At 32.8% G+C, this 15523-nt stretch overlaps 1 protein-coding gene across 1 annotated transcript; it reads left to right on the forward strand.

Moving 5' to 3' along the window:
* The first annotated feature begins 938 nt into the window (after positions 1 to 938).
* dsn1 (DSN1 component of MIS12 kinetochore complex) lies at positions 939 to 9389 on the forward strand. Its single transcript, XM_073849525.1, has 10 exons — positions 939 to 1054; positions 2897 to 3176; positions 3268 to 3341; positions 3463 to 3535; positions 5287 to 5368; positions 5469 to 5519; positions 5614 to 5685; positions 5793 to 5940; positions 8185 to 8272; positions 8790 to 9389. Exons 2-10 carry the CDS (start codon positions 3038 to 3040, stop codon positions 8870 to 8872), a joined length of 810 nt encoding a protein of 269 aa, XP_073705626.1. The 5' UTR covers positions 939 to 1054; positions 2897 to 3037; the 3' UTR covers positions 8873 to 9389.
* Positions 9390 to 15523: the final 6134 nt, after the last annotated feature.

Raw genomic sequence — 15523 nt, forward strand, 5'->3', positions numbered from 1 at the left:
AGTTTACAGTGAGGTTTATTCAGGTGAGTACTAAATAAAAAAAACAAGCATTTTGTTTGATCCCTGTTATTTTGGTAAAATAATTAACATTTTGCAGTTTCTGCAAGGTGTATTTTAACTTGACCTCAACTGTATGGTGGAAAGATATTTCTCCCAGTATTTCTGCTATAATTCTTTTTTATAAACAACTGGGAAACAAAAAGAAACAATACTAGTTTGAGGGGGAAAATAAAACAAACGTGTGTTCATTTTTTACCATTCAGGCTGACATTTTATATTTATTAGTAATATAAATTGTATTAATAATAATATATTTATTGGAAAAAGTAGAAACAAGCTAGACTGGTTTCCAAAACAATTTTATTGCCCATAAATTAAATAAAATCTTTGTGTGCCATTTTCCTCAAAATAACGTAAGCAACAAGCTTGTAAGGGTTGCGGTTTATTCAGTAGACTCTGCAATTTGTGTAAAAATGAGTGTACATTTCGCCCGTTGCATTGTTAAGGAATTATTTTTTCATGTTAAGTTCATTTTATATTGGTTAATAATTTATCAAACGTAATACTTGTCAAAACTAAAACATCAGAATCTTCATGTGTAATTCGGTAATTTCCAAAGACTGTTAAGGTAATTTCACGCTAACGTAACATGACTACAATTCCCAAGAACCATCGCGGTCGACATGAAAGTGGGCGGGGCATATTTGACACTGCGCGCGATCTTTGAAAGAAAATGGCGGAGTTTCGGAGTGGAGGATCCGAACTGTGAGTGTTTATTATTTACAACATGTGAAATATATGTACTAAATGTTTCTCCATTAACATGTAGTGACAATTATTTAATAAAGCACAGCTTTTAGAATAACGTTTAACACTGCTGATGTTGTCAAACAGCTAACGTAAACTCGACGACTTGAACAAATGAACAAATACACATAACTTGTTAAAAACACATTACAGTATATTGAATTTAGTTGTTCGCTGTGTTGTGTTGTAATGTACATGACCATTCAATCTCTCTCACAGGTGTGATGCCAGCAACTTCAATACCACGGTAATTCTGTTTTCGGTTGTTTATGAAATTTACCTTTAACAATTAGACGTTTGGTTCAGTAAAGTACTTAATACTTTTATGTGTTAGTATATTAAAATCATTTCTGAAGGATTATGTGACATTGACTCATCTCAGGAGTGAATTACATTTTAAATATACATTCAAACAGAAAACTGTAATTTTAAATAGTATTAATATTTCACAAGATTACATATTTACTGTGTGTTGTACTGTGATCAATTAAATGCAGTATTGGTGAGCAAAAGAGACTTTCAAAAACATAAACAAAAAACATTACTGACAAATTACTAGGAAATATTGAATGTGTATGTTTTAAGATCATTATCATGCTTAGTACCTGTTATATTTTCAGACTTGTTCCTTAGTTATGCTTTTAAAAATGTCATTATGCATTATTACAGCTTCCAATATCGTTATAAAGGGTTTGCACTTGTGTCACAATTTGGTTACCAGGATGTGCGGCCGTATTGGCGACACTCAGATGTAAACAACAGCATAGATTGCACCATTAATGTACTACTGAATACGTTGTTCTGCTAATTTATGCTGTCCAAACCACAGAAAAAATGTGTGGAAGCTGCTAAATCATATAGAGAAGGATTTAGTTTGCAGGAAAGAGTGTGATATTTTGACTAACTAAAGTTAATAGGCAGAAAAGGTACATACAGGCAGTATTAATTAAGATATTAGCCTAATATTTCGCCTCCCGGAAATGATAAGAACAAACACAAATCTTGTCAAGATTCTTGCCCTGAAAATCCAACCACAAACGCCTTTTGTTCCTCAGACAGTTTTTTGCACTCTTCTCCTTGATTTGTTATAACTTTTGGCAGTCTATAGTACTTCAAATTTAGTACAGCCCTAAAAATGACAATAATGGACCATTTTCAGCAGCAATAATCAGCAAAATATGTGAGTTTTGTTTGGTTCAGTGGCATTGTTTACATTCAGTGCCGCCAAAATGGCAACCACTGTACAGTGCCGTGCGAAATTATTCATACCCCTTCATTTTTTTCACATTTTGTTATGTTGCTGCGAAAAATACAACACTGAAATTAGTACATTGCATAAGTTTTCAGTACATAGTTGAAGCACCTTTACAGCCTCAAGTCTTTTTGGGTATGATGTGACAAGCTTTGCACATCTGCATTTGACAATTATCTGCCATTCTTTGCCTCACCTTTTCACCTCTCAAACTCTGTCAGCTTGGATGGGGGCTGGCAGACATTTTCTCGAGTCCTAGTTGTTCCAATCGTCTTCCATTATGGATAATGCTTCTGTGAACCTTCAATGCAGCAGATTTGTTTCTGAACTCTTCCCTCGATCATTGCCTTAACGCAAGTCTGTCACTGAGCTCTACAGGCAGTTATCTTGACCTCAGGACTTGGTTTTTGCTCTGATATGCATTTTCAGCTGTTAGACCTTTTCTGAGAGGTGTGTGCCTTTCTAAATCATACTCATTCTAATGAATTTGCCACAGTTTAACTCCACTCGAAGTGTAGTAACATCTAGAAGCAATATGAATGCTCCTGAGCTAAATTTCGAGTCTCCCAGAAAAGGGTATGAATACTTATGCAACGGGATCTTTTCAGTTTTTTATTTTTAATAAATTTTCACAAATGTTAAAAACCTATTTTTTGCTTTGCCATTATGGAGACGGGAGTGTAGACTGATGTGGGAAAAAAGTCATTTAAAGTAGTTTAACATAAGACAGCAACATAACAAAATGTGGAAAAAAATGAAGGGGTATGAATAATTTTGCAAGGCACTGTATATGTATCTAATGCTGTGTTGTGTTTCCATTTCGTCTGTCTGAACTAGGTCTCAGAAACGTCTCATGGAGTCAAACGGCCTCATGATAGTAACCACATCTCAGGTCCTCTTCAGAAATCCCCTTGCACATCACCTGCGCCTGCAACAACGCAGCAATTAGGAGAGGAGGAGCGGCCGGAGGACTCGAAGATGAGCTCTGTTGAGGATGGCATGAGGGAAAGTGTGACTGTAGCCGCACCAGAACGAAGCCCTCGCTCGCGGAGAAAATCTTGGAGGAGATCATCCAGGGTCAGACGCTCTCTGCCAGCCTTCTCCAGCTCCTCACAGCGTGAGTTGCCGAAACAGAGACATTTTCACCAGACGTCCTGCTGGAGTTGTTTATGATTGTGTTGATTTTCTCTTCTCTTTGTGTCTTTCAGCACTGTGTGAAACCATCAGTCTGTCTTTACCTGATAATGAGAGGCTGGAGATGCTAATTAAAGCTGCTATGCAGGTCTTTGAAATGCGTATCATTAAGGAAATTAAATTCAGCTTTGTCACTGTGAGCATGAATCCACTTTCATGCCTTTTTTCCTCCTGATTCTAACTATTTATTTTTTCCTGATTGTACATAGAGGACAGTGACGAGGGCCAAAAATAGTCTGTACACTGTTCCGGGTGTTGATGCAGAGACACTTCAGACTCAAGGTAAGTCAGGGTGTCCTGGTCAAGCCAGATGTTTACATTTTTACTTGTTCTGCCAACATTTTCACTAGCTTCAACACAAAGGACAGATCAGTTTTTAGCAGTATTTTATATTGAAATATAGAAATAAATAAAGAATATTTGTGGCAAGATAGAAGCTACACAGTTCAAAAGTTTGGGATTGGTCAAGGCCTTCTATGCTCACCAAGGCTGCATTTGATTAAAAAAATACAATAAAAACAGCAATATTGTCAAATATTATTACAAATTAAAATAGCTGTAAATGTAATTTATTCCTGTGATCAAAGCTAAATTTTCAGCATCATTACTTCAGTCTTCAGTGTCACATGATCCTTCCAAAATCATTCTAACATGCTGATTTGCTGCTCAAGAAACATTTCTTAATATTATCAATGTTGAAAACTGTTGTGCTGCTGAATGTTTTTGTGGAAAGTGTGATGTCTTTTTTTTTCTTTGAACCAAAAGTTTAAAGAAATATTTATTTAAAAAAATATTCAAAAATATTGAAAATCTTTAGTAATATTATAAATATAATATATCACTTTCAGTCAATTTAATGCATCCTTGCTGACCAAAAGCATTCATTTCTTTAAAAAAAACTAAACAATAATTACATTTTAAAAATATATACCAATTTTTGCCACTATCCTTCAAACCTACCCATTTCCCAGCAAGATTTTTTTTAAATAATAATTTAAAATATAATAGTTCAGTATGATCATGTATTCTTATATATTGTTTAATAAGCACAGATCAGAGTGCGTAATAAAAAATAAATTAAAAAACACTACCAGTCAAAAGTTTTAGAACAGTAAGATTTGTAAAGTCTCTTCTGCTCAAAAAGCCTGCTTTTATTTGATCCAAAGTACAGCAAAAACAGCACAATTCTGAAATATTTTTACTATTTAAAATAACTTTTCTATTTGAATATATTTAAAATGTAATTTATTCCTGTGATTTCAAAGCCAAATTTTAAGCATCATTACTCCAGTCACATTCATGTTCAGAAATCATTCTAATATTCTGATTTGCTGCTCAAAAACACATTATTATTATTATTATTATGTTGAAAACAGCTGAGCAGATTCTTTTCAGGTTTCTTTGATAAATAGAACATTTAACACATCCTTGCTAAATGAAAGTATCATTCAAAAAATTATACTGACTCCAAGCTTTTGAATAGTATAGTGTATAATGTTACAAAAGCTTTTATTTTAGGTAAATGCTGTAAGTTGTATCTTTCTATTTAACAAAGAATAAAAAAATATACTCAACTGTTTAAATATTGATGATAATTTTAAAAAAGTTTCTTGAGCAGCAAATCAGCATATTAGAGTGATTTCTGAAGGATCATGTGAAACTTAAGACCGGAGTGATGATGCTGAAAATGTAGCTTTAATCACAGGAATAAATTACATTTTAAAATATATTCAAATAGAAAGCAGTTTTTTTACATAGTAAAAATATTTCAAAATTCTACTGTTTTTGCTGTACTTTGGATCACATAAATGCAGGCTAAAATGTAAAAAATCTTGCTTACACTAATTGTGTAATTTTGGGTGTCATTTTCAACACATTTTTATATTCCCAAACCAAATGTTTTGTATTTTCAGTAAAACCTCATCTATTAGGGCTCTGTAGAAAAATGAATTTTATCCAAAATATAATTCTGTTTATAATAAAATGATTCACTGTTTAAATTATGTATTTATGTGAATGCCATTCATTTCCAGTTGAGTCTTTGCATGAAGAGTGGGACAGTTTGGCTAAAGACATTAGAAGAGAAACTCAGAATTCACTTCCAACTGTTGAGAGGTAAACATCAGATTTTCTGTGTTGATTACATTCATCATTAGTCTTTCAATCTTGAAGCACACTCCAGTTTATTACATTTCCTCTCTCTCTGTATATGCAGTGACCCTGTTGTTAACATGACCAGTGCACACATTCAGGAGGACATTACCAGGTAACATTAACATCCATACAAGACGTTACAGTGCAAATCCAATTCATTTCATGACTGCATTTGCCATGTTAATGGTCTTCATGTACTCATGAAGGTTACAGGCTGAAAGTATGTCATGGGAATCGCTATTGAACAAACACAGAGGCAAAGCTGACGAACTAGACAAGTAAGCACAACTACATAAATACACCAGCACACATATGGATACAGAATGATGTTCGGATTTATTCAGTTTGAATTGGTTGCTAGCTGTACATCTCTGTGTCGTTGCAGATGTGTGGAGCGAGGTGAAGAGAAAGGGATGCCACTGGACCCATCATGCTTTGCCAAGTCTTCACAGAGTCAGCTCATTCTGAATAAACCTGACTACAAGGCGGTACTCGTGGGACAGCAAAAACTACTCAGAAACATGGAGCTAGTGGTAAGACCATAATGCTTTAGACTTCAGGACTCAAATACAGTATCTATTCAGACCAGAAAGCCGGAGAAATCAGTCAGGCCAGTAGTTCTGCCAACATTTTCACTAGCCTCGTCACCAAGGAATGAAAATATTATCGGTTTTCATTTGCTATGAATTTTCACATTTGTATTAATAAATGTTATGTTGTCTTTAGCATTTTATGGCAACTATATACCAGAGGAGCCCAACATTTTTACTACAAAGGGATAAATATAAAAGTAAATGTAGTATTATAATATAACTGGGTCAAAGATAAAACAGGTTTTTCAAGCATTAAAAAAATAGGTTTAATACAGCATGCTTTCTTTTTCTTGCATGTGCCCTATTCTGAGCAAAAACAATTATGACTGTCATACATTTACTTTTATTTACAAAGACACCCACTAAAATGTTTTTCATTGTGACAGTAAGTCATCTAATCAAACGCTTCAAAGGTTTTGCCAAACAAGAGGTTTTTAATCATTTAAAATATAATAATATTTAGTATGATCAGTTATTCTTTCGTATATTTTAATAAGCTCAGGTCAGAATAAGTGTTGCTTAACTTTTACATAACGATGAAATATTATTTCAACCGAGAAATTTTTGGAGAAAAGTTTGAAAGATTATAAACACCTTTCTTGCATTTAATATGCTTTCTATGTAAATAAAATCACTTTTCTACATTTAATTTGCAGACACCGAAATAGGACTTCTCATATTTGAGTCATCTATATTAGATTTAATGTATGATTTAAATGAACTTTTTTTATTATCAAATTAATTAAGATTTGCTGCGTTTAAATAAAAAAGGCAAGAAATGTTAAAACAAAGACAAAAAAATGCTTTAATGGCATTTTTATTTTCTTGGGACGTCTTATATTTGAGTCAACTTTATTCGATTTAACGTAGGATTTAAATTAACCTTTTTTTTAATCAAATGAATTTATATTTGCTACATTTAAATGAAAAAGGCAAGACATGTTAAACAAAAAATATGCTTTAATGGCACGTTTTTATTTCTGTTTTCTTGGGACATCTCATATTTGAGTCAACTATATTAGATTTAATGTATGATTCAAATTAACTATTTTTTTTAATCTAATGAATTTATATTTGCTACATTTAAATAAAAAAGGCAAGACATGTTAAAACACAAAAAATGCTTAAATGGCATGCATATTCTTGGGGCGTCTCATCATTGACTCAGCTATATTAGATTTAATGTAGAATTTAAATGAACAATTTTTATTTTTATCTAATTAATTTATATTTGATGCAATTAAATAATAAAGCAAAAAATGGCATGTTTTTATTTTTCTGTTTTATTTTATTTCCAGTTGTTGTTGTTTTCCTATTTATAAGGTCATCATGGCCACTTAGGGCATCTTTTTTATTTACAGGATAATATATACTGTATATACACTATGTATAACAAATATTCTAAACAAACTAACGTTATTTTTTGGTGGCATATTTCAACGTTGTGTTAACAATGTAAGGGTCAGAATTTATTCCATTAAGGGGCAATATTTGTCCCCTGGAATTGATTTTCAGGGGCATTTTTACAATATTACTTAAAGCAATATTTTAAACTGTTAATAACAACATTATTACTCTTTATATTGCAATAATCACTATTAATATCAATATATACAGAAAACAACACGTTTACTTAGTTATTAAGGCTCAACGTTGCACAAATCAGTGCCTAATTCGATTATCGGAGCCTTTTTTTTAAATTCATTTTCACATTTAATGTTAATCGTGACAGCCATAACAGTGTTTAATTGTGCATGGGGCATTTTCTGCCCCTTTGCCTTGCATCAGTGGGGCATTTTCGTTCATTTTGGTGCCATTTTTGCCATGAGCGCTTGTTAATTTCTAACCCTGCAATGTAGACACACACACACACACACACACACACACAAATTAAACTTTGTTTGTCAAGAACTGTTCCAGTCTGTTGTATTCAGTGAGTGAGCTCAATTTTGTCCGTTTTTGGGGGGTTTTGGGAGATCTGGCTCATAAGTCTCATTTTGTGAGTCAGACTACACTGGTCATGCCATGTATTTAGTTTTATTTCATGGTGCTCAGTCTTTCTTTCTTCACATTTTGAATATATTCCAACATAATGTCACTAAATAAAGTTAAAAGAAATAAAAATCAGAAAAGTAAGTTTTGCTTTTGAGAGCTGCTGTCATGTGCAGTTGTCTTTCTTCACAGATGGACTCACAGTGTTGTATAATGAGGGAGCTGCTGTCTTTCCATGAGAAATCACAGCTGCTGCTAAAGGAGACCAGCGCCAGACTAGGTGAGATACTACAGTCCAAAAGTGTTTTTAAAAATGAACTTAATACCTTTGTTTTCGGCATTGATAATAATAGTAAGAAGTGTTTCTTGATCTGCAAATCAAGATATATAGTAGTCAGCATTTGAAGTGGATCAAAACCTTTCATCAAAGTTGTCCCAAAACCAAAACAATGCCAGTGATCCACTTCAAATGTTCACTACTGTACATATAGGAATAAATTACATTTAAAAATGTATTCAAATAGAAAATTATTTTATATTGTAATATTTCAAAATATTAGTTTTTTACAGTATTTTTGATTAAATAAATGTAGTCTTTCAGAAAAAAATTCTTACTGACAAAATCAAGTGCTAAACGGCAACAAATCATGTGATGCATGAAAAATATCACTACTTATGTAAAATCAAATGCAATACAGATTAATGGGAGCTGACTTGATTGTGCCAGTTGATTTTTATTTAGTCCACTTTCTTGCATTAAACACTGTGTTTTGTCTGTTTGTTTGTTTTTCTCACAGCTTCCAGGGCCGGATTTCAGAATCTCCCTTCATCTCCAGTCAGACAGCTGATAAAAGGAGCCATATCTAGTGTTTCCTCCTAGTTTACAGTGCGGTAATGAATCCCATAGGACACTGAGTTTCCACAGAACAGCTCTATGATCTGATAGGACCATTTCGGTTATGCATCATTTTCTTTTTAATCTATCATTTCTACTTTTTTCTATATCAAAAATACACATCCTTTTTATACTACCCAGTCATTTGGATTAACAAGTATATAAATCCATACTAGATGTACAAGTGCATAATCTGCCCTTGATGTTCTATGTAGACAGTAATAGAAGTTTCTGATGAATATTGAATAGTCTTCAATGTCTGACTCTTGCTTTGTGTCCCTGAATTTAGTAAGAGCAAAGATGGACACTAGATGGCAGACTAGCTATTCACCTAGTTCAAAGCTTTACATTTACCTGTGTACTTTAGTGTTTTGTTTTGTACAGATTGACTATAATTAAATGCCTTGACATTTGCTTCAAACTTTTTTTTCTTAGTTTATCATGTTTTGGAATAAAAGAAGATTTCGTTTTTAGCCCCCAGTTGCTTTTATATGAACTTCTAAACTGGCTTGTATGTTTAATGGACTAAGGATGATATTCATTCATCCATCACTGGCGTTTTTTTCTTCTGCCTGAATGGTAAAATTGAATAAACGGTTTGTGCTGGTGTCTTGTTTCCAGGACAAACATCGCAAGCTTGTATTTATACGCTTTAAGTCATCATTATTAGCTTAAAGAAAAGGCACTGGCCTTTGGGCTTTAGTCATGAGCTCTTTGAGGGCCTTTTAGCCATCTATTATGTTTGTTCTCGTGCGTCCCGTGACCCCTTCCCCCACACTTCCAGCCCTTGTTCTCTATTCACCATCACACAGGGCTGCTGAGCAAGAAACAGGCTTAGAAGATTTTCCCAGTGATTTCCCCACTTCACATCCTCTCTGTTTATATCACATTTCCATGCCCACAAGACTAAACACGACCTGCTCTGAACTCCCATGGCATAATAATAGTATTTGAGTTTGAACAAAGCTGCGTTCGCTCTCGATACTACGTCCACCGTGATCAAAGAAATTGAAGACAGACGTTTTAACAATCCCAAAAGAAAAACCTTTAACCGTTTCGATCTCAACCGCTCGAAAACGAGGTCATTTTTCTCTGGTGTGCACGCGGGCTGATTAGACTTGGCTTGTATTTAGTTTTCTCTGTTAATGTAGGGATGGAGGTGGTGTAGCAGGAGAGTGGGGTTAAGCGTTAGAAGCACTGGGGGTGGCACAGCAAGAGGGATCGATTCTTATTTAGATGAAAATGAGGCTCAGCGCTTGTGGGCCGAGGGTGCATCTGCCTCAAACAGATTTAAGAAGAATACCTATTCACAGTCAAGAGGGGAAAAACTATTCTCATGGTGGCAAATACTTTTAAATTAAATGTCAATTGACAAAGATTAATGCATGCATGTGATGGTAGTAGTTGCCCACGTAGATAGACTTTCAGAAATAGAATCTTTATTGGAATCTGTGGTTCCATGAAGAACCTTTTCTTCAGACAAAATGTTCTTTATTATTGAAAAAGGTTCTTTAGATCATCAGAATTTCTTAAAATTAAGAAAAACAGTTCACTGGAAGGTCCTTTGAAGCCGAATAGTTACTCTATGGCATTACTGCGAAAACCCTCTAAAATCAGATCCTTTTGTTGCTGGACATATTAAAGGAGCAGTTCACTCAAAATGAAAATTAGCTTATTTACTTACCTTCAGGTCATCCAAGATGTAGATTTGTTTCTTCATAAAAACAGATTTGTAGAAATTCGTCCTGACTTGCTCACCAACACATCCTCTGCAGTAAATGGGTGCCATCAGAAATTCCAAATAGCTGATAAAAAAATACAAAAAAATCACGATTTACTCACCCTCAGGTCATCTAAGTTGCAGATGAGTTTGTTTCTTCATAGGAACAGATCTGGAGAAATTTAGCATCAGTTGCTCACCAACAAATCCTCTGCAGTGAATGGGTGCCATCAAAACTGCTGATAAAAACATAATAATCCACAAGCAATCCACATTATTCCAGTCCATCAGTTAATGTCTTGAGAAGTGAAAAGCTGCATGGTTGCAAAAAAAACAAAACAAATCAATCAATTTTTAACTTCAAACCCTTGCTTTGGAGCTAAAATATGAGTCCTTTATCTATTTTTGGGTAAACTGTTTCTTTAAATCATGCTCCATTATTAGTAACTGGTTGAAATTGTTGTAATATATGTAATACGCAGAACAAATCTTCACTGATAAATGAAAATACATGTGGTATGCAAAATAAGCATTTGATGATATACATTTTATATATATATATTTATATGTATACAGAGCTGGTTAGTAACTGATTACATGTAATCTGGATTACTTAATCAGATTACAAACTGGAGTTACACTCTTGCTTTAAAAGGTGCTTTAAAAGGTTCTTCAAGCAATGCCATAGAAGAACCATTTTTGGTTCCACAAAGAACCATTCAGTCAAAGGTTCTTTAAAGAACCATCTCTTTCTTACCTTTTTAGAATCTGAAGAACTTTCTTTCGCCACAAACAACCTTTTGTGAAACATAAAGGTTCTTCAGATGTTAAAGGTTCTTTATGGAACCATTTAGACAAAAAAAGTTCTTCTATGGCATCGTGAAGCACCTTTATTTTTAAGAGTGTACTTGTAATTAGAGTATATTACATTTTAAAATACTCTTAATCAGACTACAGTTACTTTTTTACGGATTACATGATAACATATTATTTACACAATAGCAATAATTATTCATAATTTATTGATTCTCCCTTATTCCTCTTTTTCATCTTTTACATTTTTCTTTTCTAAAACTGCCTACTGCTTATACAGTATACACTCAGGAAGTCTTCAAGTTTTGTGGACATTCACACAAAGATCATTATTTAGGTATATCATTATTAAGATCATTATTAAGATATACAAATGCAAAAATTATAAGAAATATTGCAATAATAATATTTACTGTCTTAAAAGTTGAGAATTCCATAAAAGCCAAATTGCAATTAATAAAGTCAAATTATTGATATTGATATACTAATATCAAATCTGAGAAAAATAAGTCTAATAGAAAATTAGACTGTTTCAGGTGCACCCAGAAGAAAGTTGAGATCGGAGTAAAGGAGGTTGAGAAGTCTGAAGTCTCCGATCTGTCCTAAATACAATTGCAAGACTTTTTATATCCTAAAACCAGACAACTCAGGAAGTCTGAAGGTCAAAGTCAGTTGAAAATACATCAACTCGTGAATAAACTCGTGATTAGTAATTATAAACTCAGTTGAGTGGACGTGCAGTTTCATTTCTCCTTTTTAGTTTAATTTAATTTATATCTTGAGACATTGAGACGTGTTAATGTTAATCTAATTGTCCACCTAAACTGTCTTCATTAAGTACCAAGAATACATTTTGCGGAACTGTGCTTCGGACATCACACACATACATAGATGAAGATGGAAAAATACAGATGAAACATATACTTCTAAGGATGAATAAAGCATTCAGCACTATATTGAGTAGCTTAATCAATAAGACATAACAAAACGTCTAATATTTCAAGATGATTATTAATGTGTGTTAATATTTCTATATTTTGATTAAGAACGCAATACTCATGTCTCAGCCTCTGATCAAAAGTGTTATTAATTTGCATATTTGTCCACCAACCCAGACTTTAAAAAGGCACATTTACTAAGAAGTACTTCTTGTTCTAAGAACATCGGTCTGCCTGTCGGAGTTAATGATAGATATGATAAAATGTACGAAAATAACATAGCTACATAGCAACAGCATACAGTCTCATGTCATGTCTCAAAAGGTCAGTTAGGGCAAAACTGTTAGAGCACTGAATACATATTCTCAAAAAAATATTAATAATGATATAAATATAATAATTCATAATACACTTAATAATGCATAATCCTACATATGAATATGCAAATTATTGTTAATTTCATAAAGTCGACACATCTATATATATATATATATATAATATGATTTTGTGGTTCATTTTACCAGTGTGCCACAGAAGCGCATTGTCCATCGTTTAGGAAATGAAAGGAGAAAGATGGAAAAAAATATAGATTTACAATTACTCAAAATCTGGCTGTGCGAAAGCAACGCTGTGATAACGAGTTCGGGTTACAGTTTGTTCTCTAATATTCTCATTCTCACTTCAGATTGATTAGTGTTAGATTGTAGCCGAGAGATGTGCTACGCGTCAGCATAAACCTGGACCACTTTTGTCCCATTCCTCTCTCTGCGCACACATCATCAAACTCCCATTGAAATGCTCCAGGCTGAGTCTCTCCCCTCCACATATTCCAGCACCCATTCATCTGAGAAGCCTGTCTTTTCTCTCTGAGTGATGAACTACCCCAAAATGTCCACGTTTGCAAAAAAAATTGGGACCACTTATTTTTAATCTGAACTGTCCGTGCACTTGAAAAAAGACATTGATTTAAATAACTGATGTTATACTTAGCCTTTTTCTATGGACAAAACATGAAAATAATCATATTTTCGTTAGATTATGTTTAATCATACTTTGGAAATAAGTGAATACTGTGGAGCTTTTTTTCTTTTATTTTTTTTTAGATAGATCGATTCTCTAAACCTTTTTGCTAATTAATCTATTTTCTTACGCATGCAAGTTATTGGTCAAAAAAAAAATTTCATGCAGAATAAATATTTTGTACCATAATGTCACATTTTAAAGGTCTTTTACTCATCCTGTTGCTCCAAATCTGTATGACTTTTGTTCTGCAGAACAAAATGGAATGCAAGTCATTGGTGACCAAAACGGTTTCTACATTAAAATTCTTCAAAATATCTTCTTTTGTATTCCTCATAAGAAAGGTAAATCCGGGCCAGTGGTAAAATGAACCAAAAAGAATAAAGATGTATATAAATATTACTAGTACTAAAGACACCAAATGAAGACACCTAATCTGAATGGGACCCAAGAGGAAATTATTTGAAGGATGTTCATAAAATAGTTTTGGCTCCCATTGACTTCCAGTGCTAAAAAAATATTGGGCTCTTATATAGGTCAGATTTAGTTGTCATAGCTTGTTCAATAACCATTTGTTTGTCAAAATATCAATATTAATTCAAACACCACCAGTAAAAAGTCTATTTTGCTCACCAAGCCTGCATTTATTTGATCCAAAGTACAGCAAACATTTTGAAATATTTTTACTATTTAAAAGAACTGTTTTCTGTTTGAATATATTTTAAAATGTAATTTATTCCTGTGATATCAAAGCTGAATTTTAGCATCATTACTCCAGTCACATGATCCTTCAGAAATCATTCTAAGATTCTGATTTGCTGCTCAAAACACATGTATTATTATTATTATTTTAAAAACAGCTGAGTAGAATTTGTTTCAGGTTTCTTTGAACATTGTAAATGTCCGTATGATCACTTTTGATCAATTTAAAGCATCCTTGCTAAATAAAAGTTTAGATTTCTATAATTTCTTTTTTATTATACTGACCAAGCTTTTGAATGGTATAGTGTATACTGTTACAAAAGCTTATTATTTCAGATAAATGCTGATCTTTGGATCTTTCTGTTCATCAAAGAATCCTGAAAAATTACTCAAATGTACTGTCTTAAATATTGATGATAATAATAATAATAATAAATGTTTCTTGAACAGCAAATCACCATATGATTGAAGTAATGAAGACTGAAGTAATGATGCTAAAAAAACAGCTTTGTAATCACAGGAATAAATTACATTTTGAAATATATTTAAATAGAAAGCAGTTATTTTAAATAGTAAAAATATTTTAAAACTGTACTGCTTTTGCTGTACTTTGGATCAAATAAATGCAGACTTGGTGAGCTTATTTAAAAAACATTCAAAATCTTACTGTTCAAAAACCTTTGACCGGTAGTGTATTTTCTTTGTCTTTGCAGAATAAAGTCAGTTATACAGGTTTGTATCAACATGAGGCGAGTAGATGATGACAAATGTTTCATTTTTGTGGGAGCTATTTCTTTAAAAGCTAAATTATTAAACATGCAAACATATTTTTAGTTTTTATATGCCTCTAAATAACCAGAAGAGTATTCAAAACCCTTTTCTCTGTTACCTTGATGGAAACCGTATTAATGCATCATTTTGTTTTCATGTTTTTTTCATTATACTTTACAAACTAATGTAAACAGGTTGTATATGAGATGGTTTGTGATTTGGGTTTTTGTTTTGTTTTTCATTTTATCTCTTTTCTACTTTGATTGTACTCTTTGTACATGTAATAGAAACAAAATATGTGAGATTTCAAATTCATTCTCAAAATCTTGTTTTTTTTTTCAATAAAACTTATTTGACAAAACAGCCGCTCTGCTAAATATGTTTTAAAATGGAACATTTTGTCGTTATTTCTCCAGAAAAGCAAACATCACCATTTCAGACATTTTGATGTTGGTGTTGGCTTCACAACCATTCAGGCAGGCTTGATTTGCATAGTCTAGCTATTTAATTTGAATAATAGAATATTTTGTAAAATGTAACCCTGGACCACAAAACCAGTCTTAAGCAGCTCGGGTATATTTGTAGCAATAGCCAAAAATTCATTGTATAGGTCAAAATGATCAATTTCTCTTTTATGCCAAAAATCATTAGGATATTAAACAAAGATCATGT

This window comes from Garra rufa, chromosome 1, assembly GCF_049309525.1.
Source record: "Garra rufa chromosome 1, GarRuf1.0, whole genome shotgun sequence".
Classification (NCBI taxonomy): Eukaryota; Metazoa; Chordata; class Actinopteri; order Cypriniformes; family Cyprinidae; genus Garra; species Garra rufa.

What these genes read in the sequence shown, in the direction of transcription:
- dsn1 (XM_073849525.1), top strand. Translation starts at nt 3,038, where the DNA reads ATGAGCTCTGTTGAGGATGGCATGAGGGAAAGTGTGACTGTAGCCGCA. An exon ending in TCAGAAACATGGAGCTAGTG is followed by an intron (nt 5,941 to 8,184) that starts GTAAGACCATAA and finishes CTTTCTTCACAG; the next exon opens with ATGGACTCACAGTGTTGTAT. An exon ending in GGAGACCAGCGCCAGACTAG is followed by an intron (nt 8,273 to 8,789) that starts GTGAGATACTAC and finishes TTTTTCTCACAG; the next exon opens with CTTCCAGGGCCGGATTTCAG.